We start from the raw sequence: 19,293 nt of genomic DNA, 5'->3' as shown, positions 1-19,293 counted from the left end.
GAGAGAGAGACGACAGACGGAGAACGTCAGTTTACTGCTTTTGATAAACTATCTCATAAGCGTTCATCAATCGTTTACCTGGAGAATCCGTTGAGCAGAGCCACGATCTCCTGACGCGTGAGCTGGAAGCCAATGGACGGACTGTTTTCTGGAAGATTCTTGATTTCCTTCTCCGAGAACAAGATCCTGAGGGCCGTTCCCAGACCCTGAGTCTGACAGGAAAACAGATTTAAAGGGTTAGTTCACCCAAAAATGAAAATAATGTCATTAATTATTCACCCTCATGTTGTTCCACACCCGTAAGACCTTCGTTCATCTTCAGAACACAAATTAAGATATTTTTGATGAAATCTGCATAGCCAGCAATGACATTTCCTCTCTCAAGATCCATTAATGTACTAAAAACATATTTAAATCAGTTCATGTGAGTACAGTGGTTCAATATTAATATTATAAAGCCACGAGAATAGAAGATGAACGAAGAATCTGAAGAGGAACGAAGGTCTTACGGGTGTGGAACGTCATGAGGGTGAGGAATTAATGACAGAAATGTCATTTTTGGGTGAACTAGCCCTTTAATTTTCCTCTCACATCACAACTCTTCACGTTACCTGTAACTTTCCCCACAGTCGGCATTTACTGCAGCCGACGCAGTCCATGATCCGAGAGATGTTCTTGAAGTGAAGCCTGAACTCCTCCTGAACAAACACATGAAGGAAGTTAAAGTCTGAACTCATTTACTGGACAAGACATGCATCTGCCACATCTAGTTTTACTGAAGCTGATTAATGAAGCATATCAAACATGTGAATGTTTTGAAGATCAAGTTCAGAAAGTTCCTCCAATCGTAATCTACGCAAATGAACACATGCAAATCTACATGCAAATCTGATATGAGGATAACTGAACGACACGCATCGAGTCAGATCAAGAGAAGCACCTGCAGAAACACGATCACAGAACGAGACGTTTAATCATACTGAAACTGACCCAGATCTGTTCATCTCACCTTCAGTGTTTTCGCCTCCATTTTATGGCCAGCAAACATGGAGCTCTCGTCAAAGTGCATGGGAAACGCTCTGCACACACACACACACACACACAGATATATATACAGACTGATGACTAATAACACGTCTGTGAACCTTGTTTAAATCAATCAAGAGTTTAAAGTGTAAAATAATGTGAATGTATAAAAAAAGTTGGAAAAATTGGAATATTATTGATATATAAAGATTCTTGGCATGTTTTTCATGTGATATCACAAAATTATGTTGATGGAAACACAGATACTGTTTGTATTTTAACCCTTGTGCGGTCTTCATTTGGGAAGTACATTCAGGGTCTCCAGAGAATCCAGGCAACAAAATGTAATTTTGTAACAAAATGATTGTTTTTAATATTTTTATTTTTTTTTAACACAAATGTAATTTTATTCTGTTTATTAATGTTTTTACTTCACATTTGTGCAGTTTTTGGAGGATTTATCATATCTTTTAAATTTATATAAACAAATAAATACATATATCCATTTTCAATATTGACATTTTGACATTTGACATTTATGCATTTGGCAGACGCTTTTATCCAAAGCGACTTACATTGCATTATTTTATACATTTGTATCAGAGTATGTGCAATCCCTGGGATCGAACCCATGACCTTGGCATTGCTAGTGCCACGCTCTAACCACTGAGCTACAGGAAAGCTTTTTTTTTCAATATTGTTACATTATGATGAGATCCCACTTAGAAAATGGACAATTCATCCTCAAAATCAACATCAAACTTTTTAATGCAAAACTTTGTCAAAAAGTAGCTTTTATTGTCGTAATTGTGATTTGATAATATTTAGATATGAATCCAACTGAACAATACTTGTGAAAAGAGTCTTTCAGTCAGTCAAACAGCAAATAGTGGAGCATTTTTTACTTTCAAAACTGCATTTTCCAGCAAAAATCTCTCACTAAACCATGCCAAATTAATTATCATGCCAAATGTTATCCCCATGAATGAAAGTTAGAAATGTGGGCCTTTTATAAAGTGAATTTTACATAAAAAGCTGTTTTTGTATAAAAACCTACTCAACAAAATATGTATTTATTTATTTATTTATTTATATAAATTTAAAAGATATGAAAAATCCTCCAAAAACTGCACAAATATGAAGTAAAAACATTAATAAACTGAGTAAAATGACATTTAATAATAAAAAAAAAAAACACAATTATTTTGTTACAAAATTACATTTTGTTGCCTGCGGTCTCTGGAGAGACCCTGAGTGTGACTTTTTTTCAACACTAACATAAAAACAAGATATCACTCCAATTTTTGTTTTTATTTGTAGATCAAGAAAGTGTTAACAACTGTACAAAGTTTCATGTCATTTGGACGAGGAGAACATTTTTTTTTATTTTAGGAAATGTCGTTTGGAGTTTAAAAAGACCCTATAAGGGTTAAGGTTTTTTTTCTGGAGGTATTATTTAATTAAAAAGAAATTATGATTATGTAATTTTATTTATATATTTATCTTGAGTATATATTCTGGGGGGAAATATGAGCTCAAAACTGATCTAAATTATTATACACATCAGAAAAATGATTAACATCAAGCTACTGTCACATGCATGTGTAATAAATATGTAAATACTGAGGTAAGCCGTCTCACTTGGTCTCGTTGAGGATGTGCAGCAGCAGCTCTTTGGTCAGCGAATCCTCCTCGGAGTTTCCCGTGTACAGGTTGATGAAGGAGCGCTCGAAGTACGGAGCCACTTTAGAGAGCGCGCGCAGCTCGATCAGGTACAGGAAGTACAGGTTCTTCAGCCGGCGCGTGCCCTCGCCCTTGGTCTCCGCCGGGTCGAAGCGCTGCCGGAACTCCTGCACGTTTGGACCCCAGACGGACTTCCCCCAGCCCTCTGAGAGCAGAGAAACACGACCGGTTATTCACACACGTTAAATAAAAACATAATGAATGTGTAATCTAGTGCGTGTGTGTGTCAGGACGCAGCTATTATATCTGACTATCGAGTTTATGGTCGTTGAATGAAGTAAATGTGACTCAAGCTGTTTTATTGACGTATTTCAGTGTTGAAACACGTGATTCATTACAGGAAGTTGTACTGTATCTTTCATCATTCCTTCTGATGTTCGTGTTTATTTGCTGCTGTAACTAGAAGAGACGATCAGTTCACATTAAAGACACAAAAACACATTTATTGACTGAATTTTAGTGATAAAACTGACATTATCTGAAATCCGTTTCATATCTAAAGTATCGAAGTTTATTGATTATTGGATGGCAGGAGCTACAGAAAACATCACAGACTGAAAGATCAATTCAAATATCATTAATCCAGATTTCAGTCAATGATTCGGACTCTCCAAAACCGCTTTGGTCAAAACTGAACATTCATTTTCAAGTGAATATTTTAATTTGCCGTAAATAAAAACACAGTTGTGGTTTGAGAGGAACACTAGTTTACACTTTAACAGGTGATTTTTCAGTAGTGGTCAGTGCAGGACATCGGTCAGTCACGGTCACAGATACACGCATGTGTTTGTTTACCGTCCAGCAGGTATTCGGCGCACAGGTGGATGTTGATGCTGCTGTGGAGGCCGGAGATCAGACGGTAGAAAACACGCTTCTCCAGACACAGACCTGAACACACACCATCAGCCCATCAACACACTGACACACATGATCACACACACCGCCTGTGACTGACATTACACACTGACACATGGTACATTTTTACAAAATAAGAGATAGATATATATATATGAAAACCATAATCTGTTAGTTTCTAAAGAAAGGATTTCTTGTTTCCACGATCAATATTAAACAGTTAGTTTAAACATCTTCTGTGTGACGACTCAAATTGTAAAAGTGCAAAAGTGCATTTGAATTAATCAAAGCAAACGGGTTGGAGCACAGAGAGAACATTTCCTCATCTGTTCTTCTGTATGTTCACAGCGGTGAGAACAGATTCATGCTGAAACGCTCTTCACGACACTTCAAGAGCGTCAAGGTTATGATTTGTCGGGACTTGCCCACGATCATGATTGAAATAATGACTCCATCTCTCGGTTTCAGGAGATTAGTGTATGAAAACACGAGCGAAACGTCAGGCCTCATTCATGAAACTCGAGCCGAACAAATATTTGTGTGCATTATTTGCACAACTATTATGATGTAAACTACGTTTGCTTTGTCTACAGGCGCTCAAAAGAGCTTTCTGCTCATAAATCACTAATAAAAGAAGCACAGAAGCAGGACGGTTCAGTGTTTTCATCATGATTACAGAGTAAATCATCAGTTACCTTCCAGCCATTTGTAGAATCCTTCACCTGTGAGAGACAGACGAGAGTTACTGAGCGTCAGGGACACTTCTGCACTGATCTGAGAGCAGCTGGAACAGTGCGGAAGCTGAGCATCATGGGTCGTGTGTCGTGTGCAAATATTAACTCACCATCATCATCACCTGAGAGGAGAGAGAGAGAGAGTTCAGGTTACACAAACAGTCTGACAGGTGTTTAATCTGATTCGCTCACAGCAGAAACTGAACTGAACACACCTCGAGTCGGAGCCAAAGGGTTGAGAGGACGATACACCGATCTCGGCCTGAAAAAACAAAAACATGTTCTTCAGTGTGTAATGTTGCTGTTTGAGCTTTAAAAAGCTCTGAAATTATTCAGTGTCAGTGTTTCTGAACTCCTCATTTAAATAATTAATGCACAGAACAAAGGGGCGGGGCCTGGTTGAGTTAGTTAGTAGTGTGTTGAAACTGGCGGTTATGGTAAGGGGCGGGACATTTCCCAAACACCAATCACAACACACTGCTCCAGCCGACCAATCAGAGCACAGAAGGAGGGGCTTCATAGAGACAGGAACTAAACAGAGCGTTACTGACAGACTGGGAAGAGAGGAGCTGAACAATGGAGAATATGAGGAAAATAATCAACATTCAAGCAGGAAGACCTGTTAAACCTGCTCTAGTAGAGGCAAAAACAACATCAAGAGTTGTCATAACATGACCTCTGTAAGGTCACAGTCAGTGTTTGTCTCACTTGAAGCAGTTCTCCTCATAGATGCTGTTCCAGACTCTCCAGGCGGACGGGCCTTTATATCCGGTGTATCGCTCCGGGTTCAGCAGCAGATCCACGTACTCGGCTTCAGGAGACATCTCATCTACACACAGAAGAGCAGCTGCTCAATACAGATGAACATCAAAACATTTTCAAATTTATTCAAGGAGAAAATGTGAGAGAATGTAGAGCGATAAAGTCCTATAAATAACCATCTCAGATCTGCTGATTACTGATCAAAACATCCACTTCCTCTTCAGAAACACGCCGATGATGTTTCCTCTGAACTCACCGTCTAACCCGCAGAAATGATCCTGAGCGTCGTCGTGATGAGCCCAGTCTGCGAACGCTTCCTTACTCTGATTACTGACAGAGAACAGTGTGTTAGTGATGGAGAGTGTGTGTGTGTGAGTGTGTGTGTGTGTGTGAGTGTGTGTGTGTGTGTGTGTGTGTGTGTGTGTGTGTTGGTTTTTGTGGTTTACGAGGACTTTTGACCTGAATACGCACCGGCATTACGGGGACATTTGGGTTTATGAGGACACAGGCCATGTCCTTGTAATTCCGGCAATGTAGATGCCTTTCTCTATGTCCCAGAAGCACCCTCTCCAATTTTCGCGGCATGTCCTTATATACCACAAAAACCTGATTTTATACCATACACTGTGTATCCTCTGTGTACGAGAGTGCGCCCCTGCAGCCGGGTCCTGGTACTGTACCGGCGTCATCGAAAATTTGCATTTTTCACACAAGTGTAAGTATTGAGGCCTGTGACTGGTCAGATCGGTACTGGTAGGCGGGAAATCACGAAAACAAGATGGCGCCGACGGGCGGAGCCTAATTCTGCAGCTCCTATTGGTTGCATACGCAATGAACAACAGCGAGACAAGATGGCGCCGGTGGGCGGAGCTTCATTCAGCTTCAGCTTCAGCATAGGTCTGTATAACAAGCGAGTTAATGCAAAATACTAATTATTTAAGTGTTATTGCCTATAATTTTTTATTTGTGAATTAAATATATGAATAAATAGTGATCCTCGATTAAAAATATCCCTTAAATGTCATGTAATAAAGTATAAAAATAACTTGAATGCTGTTTACTCAGTATTTATACAGTTTATTTAGCTCGTTAGCATATGCTATTCATGTAAACACAACCACACATTAACTCGTGCGCTCACATCACATATATTTATTATTATTATTTTAATCCCGCGTATATTATATTAAGTATGGTTTATAATAAGAGTCTTCGCGTTCATTTCCTGTTTGGGCCGGATAGAAGCTGCACCTGAGAAGACATCTGAGCACCTGATGGAGGCTACTATTATTTTAAAGGTAAGTTGTTCTGCTTTTTAAATGCTTGTGGGTCCGTTTGGCTTGTTTGTTCATGTTTTGTAAGCTCTTTGCAGCTCGTTTTACAGTTATAAAACAGCTAGCTCGCGATGCTAACGGCGCTAGCGAGATTGTGATTGTGTTTAAAGACTGTCAGGAGGGAATCAGCGATGCTTGTCATTTAAAGCTGGTTTTCGATTAAACTATAATTGTAACTGCATCATTTTCTGATCGCATGCAATAACCTAGCCAAGCCATCATAATAAGGCGTTGTCATGACTACAGTCTGAAGGGGACGGCATTTCACCCAGTACAGTATCCTCACATACCAGCCTACTGTAAATATTACTACAGTTCTGCTTGATTTAAAGACATTAAGAAACAAAGATTTACTGGCTATGATAAGATGTATCAGAACTGTCAGTCTTATTCAGTCAAATTAATACTGTCAGTATTATTGTCTATAATTTATCAATTGTGAAAATTTATGAAGGAATATTGATCCTCAATTATACATAATTCTTAAATATCATACAATAAAGTATGAAAATAACTTGCTGTTTACTATAATTTATCTTTTGACGTTTATACTAAAAACAGAAGATGACAGAAGACACATCAGATCATGCTGAAGTGAAACAGTGATGGAGAAAGCCCAATCTCAGGAGGAAGACATACAGTATTCACAAAGATTCATCAGTGATTTCACCTGTGTCAGGTATATTATATGTTATTTACAGTCATGATTTTACTTGCTTTATTATTAAAGGTTAAATGTTACTCAGGGAAATAGGGCTACACAATATTGCAGAAAAACTGACATTGCAATATTTAGTTTTTCTGCAATTTATATATTGCGATATGAAAACAATTCCACCAGATTTGAATTGAATAGCACTATTTGAAAATAATTAATCATTCTAGGATGATTGGGATCATTTTGTAGGGTAGTGCATCTGCTTAGAGAATAATAAACGAATTACAAGCTTAGATAAACACAATAAAAATAAGATACAAATTAAAATAAGCAGTGCTTTATGTTTTTCAGGTTAATCTAACTGTATTGAGGTACACACATTGAGGAAAGCATGTATGGGTCCAATATTATATGCATCCGTTTTCTTAATTGTTTACAACACAGAACCAACTGTTTTCGCTGAGAGTGTTTGTTCAAGCTCAAAGATAAGAGAAAGAGAACTGAACTCTGTGTTCACGTGCTATCTGTCTGTCAGAAAACAGCGCGAGTTCCAGTCATAGTGCGTTTGATGTTTAAATTGACAGGACTTAAAAACACAAGCAAATGACATTTGTAAAAGTCACATGCGCTCTTAACCGTGGGGCAGCTGGACCGTTCGGATCAACTACGATCCCTACACTTGACATTGCACATCCTGTGATGTGACTTTTGTGGATGCACACATCGGGATACAATGCTAAAACCATACATCGTGCAGCCGTAGTCCGTATGGATCGCAGATCAACTATGATCCCTATAGCCTACTTGACTTCATTTGTACTGCAATGTCACACCCACAGATAGGTATCAGTGACAAAACTATATATTGTGCAGCCCTACATGGCTTTATATATGCATTAGGGCTGCACGATATATCGCATGCTTTTGTCACGCGCATTTCTTCAGTAAAGCCGGTTCCCTGATTACCGCTAAATCACCATCACCTGCTTTCAAATGGAGCGCCATTTAATAGACAGAGCCGTAGATCACTGAAAAGCCACGCAATATCGCGTTCATTATCGAAGGCGATTCATCTGCGATATGAACGCGATATTGCGTAGCTTGTCAGTGATCTACGGCTCTGTCTATTAAATTTGAAAGCAGGTGATGGCGATTTAGCGGCAATCAGGGAACCGGCTTTACTGACGAAATGCGCGTGACAATCACATGCGATATATCGCCCAGCCCTAATATGCATCACATTACATGCATGTTCATGGCAGTATGTGAGGTTGTGTGTAGCTTTACACCTGTTTTATGAGGACACGTGTTTTATGAGGACATCATGCGAACATGTTCTTCATGTTTGACTTGACTGAAGAATCTCTGTGTGTTGTTAGATTGACACAAGCCTGGTCTATGAGGACACTCGTTTTACCGGGACTCTGGGGTGCACCCATATGGAAGATTGGGATTGATACTGATAACCCATAATTCACAGCTCACTGTAGCAAATGTCAATATTGAAAACTCATTATTGTGTTTGTTAGATTAGATATAATCATTTTAGAAGTAGGTAAAAAGAAGCACCCTCAGTTGAAATTGACTTTCAATGAGTAATACTGCAATGAATAATTGTTTTTTTTTTATTTTGATTTGATTTTTATTTGCTTTTCTTTCTTATTTTCAGATGGTAACTGAGAAGAATCAGATTCAGAAGAATAAGACACAGCAACAATAAAGGTATCAAATAAAAGTAAAGTAATAATTGAGTTAGTCCTTAAAGGTGGTAAAGAGGATGTTTTGTTTTATACATTTTTGCAATATTACTTGAAACTGTGTTTACTAACTGATAAAAGACTATTTATTAGGTGCACTGAAAGTAATAATATTAATATACATAATCTGTGCACGAGGTAGGGCCTTAAAAACATCAGCCAATCGCGTAAACGGTTGGCCCTCTGGCTTGTCAATCACTGCCGTGACGTTCCTTGTGAGAGACGAGCGCGGCTGCGCTCCAGTAACTTTCCAAACTCCACAGGCGCCGCATGCAATGTTTTTGTCAGAACACAGGAGTAACAGCTGCAGATTATGAGTTACCTGCGGTGAGTCCGACATAATGAATCCACTAACACGACACAGCGAATGCCGGTGGTAAACACTCGTGATCTAATACTTGTGCAGGAGTTTTGGGAGGCGTTCCCGTGAAATGAGCTGTGAAGGAGGGGGGCTGTTCTTACGCATGCGCTCATTTCAAAAACTCAGTAACAGTCTTTGGTTTCTCAGTCGACGAAAAGATCCTCTTTAGCACCTTTTAAAGAATAGAACAGATTTCAGTGTTTCTAAGAAGCAGATTGTTTGCCACAGTTATCAGTCACTGAATTATGATTGTGTGTGTGAAAAGTGAGTCATGATCACTTACTGTACAACTAGCACACCTCGTTTCACCACTATCACTCTCATACATACCCCTAACCTAACCCTAACCCTAACCCTGAACTCAGGGCGCCATCCAAATGTATCTAGTTATCAGTGTCCCGTTAAAACTAGTGTCCTCATAGACCAGGCTTCTGTCAATCTAACAACACACTGAGATTCTTCAGTCAAGTCAAACATGAAGAACATGTTCTCATGATGTCCTCATAAAACACGTGTCCTCATAAAACAGGTGTAAAGCTACACACAACCTGACATACTGTGATGAACACACACACATAATGTAATGCATATATAAAGCCATGAACATTACCATGGGTTTTTAAATATTGAAATATTGATTTGAAATGGATCTATTATGTGATCTTGTATATGATCTTAAATCAATATTTCATGTGCACATATTTATTGATCGGAAGCTGTGAATGGTTGACACTGATCATCCTGTCCATGTTTAATTTGCATTAATTACTGTCTAACTGTACATTACCCCTTTGATATATTTCATATATACTGAAGGTTTGCAACTCTTAGTTGAAGTGATTGTATATAAAGCTTTATTTCTTATTTTCAGATAAGCCGTGAGACCCCGCTGTCATCAGTGACGATTGTGCTGCTCTTACTGTGGGCCTACACCAGGTAAGTGAGAGTTGTGCTGTAAGAGAATGAGCAAATGTAGCAGAGACTCTTGTGAGATCTAGGCTGTTAACATATTCAGACCAGTGTTTATGTCTAATTTGATGTTTGCAGACTCTCAGTGAGGTTGGACCCTCTGCTCTCAAAATGAACACTCTGTCCCAGTCAGAAGTCAGAGATGTACAGAAGGTATTGTTTTTCTTTTTGGAAATCAAATTAGGCATGTGCTGACAGGAAAATTTGGGCCAATTTTGATAACCAATAATTTTTTATATTTGAAAGGTGATAAATGATACATTGGCAGATAAATCTAAATCCAAATTCTAATATACTTTGAGAGCCTGATTACAAAAACAATAGACCGTGTCCCAAACACTTCAGCATAAATCAAACATATACAGTACAGCAGTCTAGTTTGATCCAGTATAAGATTCCTTTACTTTTACAATTATTTTGACACTACCATTCAAAAGTTTGGGGTCAGTAAGAATTTTTAATGTTTTAAAAGAAGTATCTTCTGCTCACCAAGTCTGCATTTATTTGATTAAAAATACAAACAAAAACAGTAATATTGTGAAATATTATTCCAATTTAAAACGGCTGTTTTCTTTGTCAGTATACAGTAAAGTGTAATTTATTCCTGTGATCAAAGCTGCATTTTCAGCATCATTACTCCAGTCTTCAATGTCACATGATCCTTCAGAAATCAATCTAATATGATGATGCGATGCTCAAGAAACATTTATTATTATTATCAATGTTGAAAACGGTTGTGTACAATTTTTTTCAAAATTCTTCGATGAATAGAAAGTTCAAAAGAACAGCATTTATTTAAAATAGAATATTTTCTAACATTATAATTGTCTTTACTGCCACTTTTGATCAGTTTAACTTATCCTTGATGAATAAAAGTATTGATTAATTTTATTTCTATCCCCCAAAAATAAAATTAAAATTCTTACTGACCCCAAACTTTTGAACGGTAGTGTTTAATGTTACAAAAGATGTAGATTTCAGACAAATGCTGTTCTTTTGGACTTTCTATTCACCACAGCATCATAAAAAAAATGTAAATAACTGTTTTCAACATTAATAATAATCATAAATGTTTCTTGAGCAGCAAATCATCATATTAGAATGATTTCTGAAGGATCATGTGACACTGAAGACTGGAGTAACGATGCTGAAAATTCAGCTTTGATCACAGAAATAAATTACACTTTACTGTATATTGACATAGAAAACAACTGTTTTAATTTGGAATAATATTTCATAATATTACTGTTTTGTTTGTATTTTTAATCAAATAAATGCAGGCTAGGTGAGCAGAAGATACTTCTTTTAAAACATTAAAAAAATCATACTGACCCCAAACTTTTGAACGGTAGTGTACATTCATATGGCCAATTTTCTTTATTTAAAAAAAGTGTCAACACTTTACAGTAAAGTTTATTGTTAGTATTAGTTAACATGAGCTAACAATGAATGGACAAATCCTGTCGAAGTTTTATTAATCTTAGCTAAGGTTAATCTCAACATTTCCCAAGACATTTTAGGATCCAGTGTTTTATCTGTTAACCTAAAATATGCGTGTTCATGTTAGTTCACAGTGCATTATTAACTCACATTTACAAGGGTTTTGCTCAGTTGATTCACGTTAGTTAATACAATAACAAATGAGACCTTATTGTAAAGTTGCAAAAAATATATATATTGCCTCACTACTACTACTACTAATAATAAATAAAATTAAATAAAAATGCAAACAAGTTATTGGTCAACATTACTTAGGCTACATAAAAAGAAACACAATACATGTGCTATGGATGAATAAAATGAAAGCCTGTTGGGAAATGATTTACTCAAACCATATTGTTGATGAAAATAAGAACAATACAAGTTGTAATGTTTTTGAAAAAAAAAAAAGTGTATATAAACATCTTTATTAAACATCTTTAGCATTACTGTTTCAAATAACACTGTTTTAGCATGAACCTGAAGAGCTGAATGAACACCCATAAACCAAAGCGCTTTGTTAGATGGTTTTCGCTCAACGGGATGCAACTTATATATGATAAAGTAGATATTTATACAAAAAAATTACAACTTATACCTGCACAAAATCATGCACAGATGTACATGAATTAAGTCACAAAGTGTTCTGGATACGCTCCCCACAACAACACACTAAAAAACGGCAACTAATCCAAAATAATTCACAGCGTTTTATTACAGTCGTGTTCTCATTATAATGTTATGTATATATGACAGTCCCAGCTATAGTTATTAATGTTATCCATTGCTGTTTGAGTGCGCATGCTGAAGAGATGATCACCGGTAGGCCTACAATGAAGCGCTTTCCTGCCGCGTTCATTAACTCAACCAAATGCATCCTATATGAGTTTAATCAGATATATACACAAAATAAAAAAATTCAACTTATAATTCCACAAAAGGCTGCGAATGCACAAGCAAACTGACTGTGCTAGTCATAAAGGTGTAACTCCGCAGATGTGCTCTTCGTGTAACAACGCTCTGATTTCACAGATTTGTGATTCACCGTAACTGTATCTTCCTTCAAGCAGTTCAATACTATCATGGAGAACAACGCACATCATATAATCCATTATTTATCAGTGTTAAAATATCGGCCTAGTTCGGACTGAGAATGATAACATTAAAATGAGCATTTATCGGCCAGTAAGATATGGTGGCTGATATATCATGAATCCCTGATTGGTTATGGCAGTATATTTATAGAGTTTTAACTATATGCATGATTTTAATGTTAACTTGTCACTGTTTTAAATGTGTAGGTCACTACTATAACGCATTAGTTTGATCACTATTAAAACGGAGTGGTTTAAAATGTACCATCATACCTGAAGACATTTGTGTTGAGCATGTGAACACAATAGCCAATCGGATGCGTTTGTTAGTCTGAGTTTTTGCTTAGCGCGAGTGCTGCATGTTGAATCCTTTCATTATAACCAACAAAGTATTGACACAATGCCAATAAAAGATGCACAACGTAGACAGACACACACACACAACTTCATTTATTATAACGGACGTTTCTGCAGAAGTACAGCTTTGTGTTTCTCGTGTTGTAATCGATAGCTTCAGTGGCTAATATGGCAGCGATCTTTGATTTCTGTAGGCCTATATAACACATTTGTTTATGCTGCTAACTACACATTGCATAGTTTCTGGATTGACAAATGTATTTATATGTGCAATTAAATCCAATTGATGCTGATAACCATAGCAATGGGTGGAACAAAATAATCTTATTGCTGTGTGTCAAATGATCTTTTTATTAAGTATTGGAGTGTAAATGTAAAAAAATAATAGACCTCCCACTTTTGCAATGTAATGTATTATTTTGTTCATTTGTTCAAACTGGCCACTCAGTGACTTTTTACTTTTAAATGTACAGATATTTAAATATAAAATTGTTCTAAGCTCTTTCTTTTGTCATCTGTCCTGACAGAATTAATTATTTCATTTGTGAATGAATAGGATATGTTAAATTCCAAACTTTTTCTTCGCATTTATTGTGGAAAACCCTGTAATGTAAAATAGTTTTCATTGTATGTTTTCAGTTGACAGTGATCAGTCAGTGTTAATCAGTGTTAAGTTTCTGTACTGCTTCATTTGGATCATCTCTGAATCCTTTGTCTGTAGTAGAATGTTTATTTTTCTTTCTTTACCTTGCTTTCAGGTGAGCCCTGAGAAGGACCAGTTATCAATGGACAATCAAGATGGTGTTAGACGGAGAAGGTAATAAAAAGAGCATTGCATCCTTTTAGAAAATGGTAGTCTAGTGAGAACTTTTTCACATAATCTTTGGGCCTGTTAACACCTGGTCATTTCATGTGTTTTTTTACTGATTTGTTCAAACAATTTCATTTACGATTGGCCACATAAATGTGTCTGTACAGAATCAGGGGCCATATTCACAAAACATCTTACGGCTAAAAGTAGCTCCTGACATGCCGATTTATGAGAAACTCTATAATCGGCGTGTCAGTCCTAATTTTTGCTCTTAAGAGTATTTCACAAAACATTTTAGTGCTAAAACTAGCTCCCAAATCTGTAAAAGGTTAGGAGTAGTCAAGAGGACTCCTAAATCACTAAGACCAAATCACAAACAATCCTAATGGCCGTTGATGCCAATCCGCCCAAAGACACTGAACACTATTGAGACAATAGCGATAGAGCCTTGGGTGCTGAACCTTTTCTTCATACATGTAATAAATATTTGGATTTATAGATTTGAATTTATGAAAAAATGCCAAAAATCTATAATAAATAAATAAATAAATAAATAAAGTCCAATTACCTGTAGCAGTTGTTTTCACAAATTCACACTTACAAATAATTGAATAGAGTAAAAAACCAAGTGTAATAAGTGTATTTGGCGTCCTGTTCAAGGCGGTCGAGGGATCAGAGTTTGAAAATTTAGCCCAAATCCATATTACTTCCTCATATCTCCACTGAGAGTAAGGAACGGGGTGGCGACGGGATGCAGAAAACGGTCGAGGAAACTATAGGTGAGATCGGCTCTAGTCAGTGTATATATACCTCCTCTCGAGCCAATTAGACTGCTTGAACACGCTCCTCCCAAATTTTGTTTATAAAACATCATTTGACGCTTGAATTCTGCAATCTCTCGAGACGCAGACATGTAAGAGGCTGACAATTAGCTGAACGTATACTAGTTTAATTGACCCTTCACCAGGAGTTTGATTGACAAACAATCTAACCAATTATAACGCTAAATCCACCATCCAACCAAAGCTGTCAGGAGTTTAAGATTAACCTCGGTGGACTTGGAAAAATGGTGTACTGATGTCTTTCTGTGTTTTAAACAACATTCCTTCTGATGTTCATTCATGTTTATTTGATGCTATAAATGAACTAGTAGGAAGAGATGATCGATTCACGAGCCGCTTGAGCGGAGGCGCTACAGCGATCTGTCTTCAATTCCCGTACTATACGCAGATTTAACAGTATTCACATCATTAAAAGCTACCGCTATGAGCTCCATTTTATTGATCATGAGCAGCATCAGCACTGGTCAAATCATTTATTCTCACATTTTTTTAATGAAGATGATTGTGTGTTGAGCGTTTTCGACTTTTTAAGTTTCATTTGAGGTATTTTGCACGTCAGCTTACTGAAGAGATACTCATCTGTTCATCTGCGCCAACGCATGCTGCAGTAATGCTGTCATATCTTTCTATAACATGCCTATAACACATTCTCACATGTTTATTATTTAGTATTTTTGGGAGGAGTAAAATGTATTATTGTATAAATGTATATACAGCTATGGAAAAAATTAAGAGACCACTTAACATTGATTTCTGAACTTGGAGTGGTCTCTTAATTTTTTCCATAGCTGTATTGTTTTAGACAACGTCCAAAGTGATTTGAGCGATCGGATTTAAATCCGTCTCGAATGCGTTTTGGAGGGCATTTACACCTGGTCTTTCTATTATTGCATAGCAATCCATTCAGAGAAAATGCATGAAGTGAACAGGTGTAAACAGGTTTAAAAAAAACGTTTAAACCAAATGAGCTGAAAATATTTTTATATGCCTCATAATAGTGCTGGGCGGTATGACCAAAAATTTATATCACAGTATTTTTCAAAATTATATCGGTTTCACAGTATATGACGGTGTGTGTGTGTATATATATATATATATATATATATATATATATATATATATATATATATATATATATATATATATATATGACTGGGCGTTAACCACATTTTCTACTGATTGAGAGAGGAAATACTGCAGTAGATTGACTAGAATGCCCTGTTTTACTGTCATGATGAGTGAATATTGTAGAAAAACACACGTAAGTTTAACACAGAAAGCAGTTAAATAAAGCAGTTACATTTTTTTACCATTCTTCTTTGAATTGTCAGTCTATTTCTGTGTAGCAGAATAACCCGTCGTGTCATCGCGGTCGTGATCAGACGTACAGTTCAGTGTCCTTTGCATAACGTTACATTTCATTTGAAGAAGACGTGATGAAATATGTGCGAATACACGCTGCTGGCTCATGTTTAGAGCACTAGAGTATATGAAATAGGTCCATAAAAAACGTAAACAGGCTCGCTCCGGTCTATATAATATGATCCATGTGGAGAAAGTTGTTAATCTCATCACGGCGCTCCGCGCAGAAACCGCTCTATCTCGCGCGCTGGTTGAATTCTCAGCTGTAATCAAGGGCTGAATCCGAAATCGCCCCCTATAACCTCAAATAGGGCATTATTTGAGGCGACAGCCATTTGTAGTGGCGTCCGAAACCATAGTGGACGTTATTGAGTGCACTCGTTCAATCCCACAATGCACCACAATGAGTGTACAGCCGATGCACACACAACGGCTATCCGAATTCACTCATTCGTTTTCATTCATTCTTTCAAGTGAAACGGGACGCTCTCAAACAGTGACGGGCTGCGCCGCGTTCTGAACGTTGGTTAAGCGACACATACCGGTATTGCGGTATCATCAAAATTCATATCATAACAAAAATAAATACCGGTATTCGGTATGAACCGGTATACCACCCAGCACTACCTCAAAATAAGATAAATTTTGGTCTTTGTGTTTTGTTTCATTGCTTTGGCAAAGCATTTCAAACAAACTAAAATCAACAGCACAATGTGGCTTTGTGCCCTTATCAAATTGCAAAAGTAATTTTGATAATTATATTAAGACTGTAGTCCGTTGCGCTCCCCGTTTCAAAGTGGAGATCACACTTTGTTCACTCGATCATCTTGTGATTCGGTGTTTTCCACGTCTCAGTTCACAGGGAATGAATGTAGTGAACTCTATCTCAGCAGTTTAACATGCATTTGGGAACGCAACGAGCACCAGTTACACATTTCACATTCGCATTATTTACAAAATTTGTGTGGCCAGTTGTTTCAAGTATTTCACCTGATTTGTAATAAGATGCATTTATAAACCTGTTTTCACTGAAACAGCTTAAGCGAAGAAATGAAGATAGAAGTATTGTAATGTCGTATTGTAAAATAGTTTTTCATTTACAGTAGTAGTATATTTCTGTCTTGGCAATAATTCTAATAATAGTCATCTAAAAGTATTAGTTATTATTTTTATTATTTTTATTTTTATTTATTATTAAACAGCATAAAGTTTCATAAATTACTTTTGAAAACAGGTTAAACTGAAGATGTTCTTGTGTTTTAAAATTCTGTTTTTCTTCAAGATGAGATCAGTATGATGGATCCTAATGCCAGTGATCCTGATGAAAGCGTTTCTCAGGATGTTGTTCCTGCTGGAGCTGCGCAGGCGTCTCCAGTAATGCTGGTATGTGTTAACTAACAGGTTTATGTTTATTATTATTTTAACCCATTATTATTTTAGATTATTGTCATAAATACAATGCATAGATACAATTATATATTTATAGTTCAACTTAACATTTGTATTTTCACAAAAGAAAAATGGTTTTAAGCCAGTTATTTTTATCTATTGCTGTAGTGTGTCAGTAGGAAATATCAGTTTATATTTCCAAACATTCCTTTTGCCATTAATTGTAATAATTAATGAGCAATAATCAGTTATTATATACAGAGATTTTTGCACTTATATAGTGCAACTTTTCTATAAGAATATTATTGGAATCAGGGTTGCACCAACATTGTAAATCTGGTTGATACAAATGAGTTTATCATTTTTGTGTTGGTAAAAGACTTGGAGATTTTTAAAGGGTAGTTCACCCAAAAATGAAAATTTGATGTTTATCTGCTTACCCCCAGCACATCCAAGATGTAGGTGACTTTGTTTCTTCAGTCGAACACAAATGATGATTTTTAACTCCAACCATTGCCATCTGACAGCTGTATAATTGGTGTCAATGGGAGCACAATTTATGAGTCAAAAAACATGCACAGACAAATCCATATTAAACCCTGCGGCTCGTGACGACACATTGATGTCCTAAGACACGAAACTATCGGTTTGTGTGAGAAACCAAACAGTATTTATATCATTTCTTACCTCTAATACACCATGTCCAACTGCGTTCAGCACTCGGTTAGTGAGGTCTGATCGCGCTCTGACAGCGGCAGTGATGTCTCGAGCATATACTTCAATGAGTGCTAGACATTACTTCCACTGTTAGACCGCAATCAGACATCACTGGTGTATTAGAGGTAAAAAATGATATAAATACTGTTTGGTTTCTCGCACAAACCGATCTTTTCGTGTCTTAGGACATAAATGTGCCGTCACAAGCCACAGGGTTTCATTTGAATTTGTCTATGTATATGTTTTGACTCTTATGAATTGTTTCCATTGACACCCATTATACAGCTGACAGACGGCAACGGTTGGAGTTAAAAATCATCATTTGTGTTCGACTGAAGAAACAAAGTCACCTACATCTTGGATGCGCTGGGGGTAAGCAGATAAACATCACATTTTCATTTTGGGGTGAATTATCCCTTTAACAGGCTAATAACATTTAATCTCCAGAATAATATTTTGTGTCACTTGAAATTTTATTTTTAGATATCAGGTGTATAACCAGTTTTAAGTTCTAGGTATTTGAGAGTTAAATCTTAGTTTCCTGATCAGTATGTAACTGATTTCTTGCAGATGTTCAGAAGATGCCCATTTGGAAAACTGCTGAGTTTGTCAAGGTACCTGAGGTTTAAATTAGAGTACGACCATCATTGTAAGTACATGAGCTTTGATAGAGTAGGAGCTTAATAAAGTATGTATCTGTACAGAGAATGAGAGTTCGGCAGAAATTAAAAAACGGAAAGGAAAAGGACAAGACGGAAAGGACAAAAGGTTTGCTGGTCAGATGCTGAAGTTACAGCTGTAATTGATCATTTTAAGGCACATATGACCAAAGGAAAATTGTGGAAAAAAAAAAAGAGATTATGTAATAAATCAAGCAATTAGCTTGAAAAAAAAGCACAAAATAAGTGATGTTGCATTGTGTCTCATTTGATGCTGTTGTATAAGGATTATTATTTTAGTTGTTGGTTATGTTAGTTTCATTCTAGAGCATGAATATACTAAGACTTCACTCTGTAAATCTCTAAAGTTTAACTGTTCTTTAA

The 19,293-nt window shown here is 36.6% G+C and overlaps 1 protein-coding gene across 2 annotated transcripts in view; it reads right to left on the bottom strand.

The window, feature by feature from the left end:
• The window catches only part of ero1b (endoplasmic reticulum oxidoreductase 1 beta), a 42,930-nt gene that overhangs the window by 1,552 nt on the left and 22,085 nt on the right, over positions 1-19,293 (bottom strand). For both annotated transcript variants that reach the window (XM_067387611.1, XM_067387613.1), the window contains exons 6-15: positions 5,377-5,450; positions 5,067-5,187; positions 4,574-4,620; positions 4,469-4,480; positions 4,320-4,346; positions 3,565-3,657; positions 2,668-2,914; positions 1,010-1,079; positions 612-698; positions 79-212 (exon numbers count right to left, since the gene is read on the bottom strand). In XM_067387611.1, coding sequence (XP_067243712.1) covers positions 79-212; positions 612-698; positions 1,010-1,079; positions 2,668-2,914; positions 3,565-3,657; positions 4,320-4,346; positions 4,469-4,480; positions 4,574-4,620; positions 5,067-5,187; positions 5,377-5,450 — 912 coding nt within the window. The remainder of the gene's footprint in view (positions 1-78; positions 213-611; positions 699-1,009; positions 1,080-2,667; positions 2,915-3,564; positions 3,658-4,319; positions 4,347-4,468; positions 4,481-4,573; positions 4,621-5,066; positions 5,188-5,376; positions 5,451-19,293) is intronic.

The sequence above is a fragment of the Chanodichthys erythropterus genome, chromosome 6 (genome assembly GCF_024489055.1).
Source record: "Chanodichthys erythropterus isolate Z2021 chromosome 6, ASM2448905v1, whole genome shotgun sequence".
NCBI lineage: Eukaryota > Metazoa > Chordata > Actinopteri > Cypriniformes > Xenocyprididae > Chanodichthys > Chanodichthys erythropterus.
The sequence above is the reverse complement of the archived record's forward strand: the minus strand, read 5'-3'. Positions and strand labels throughout refer to the sequence as shown.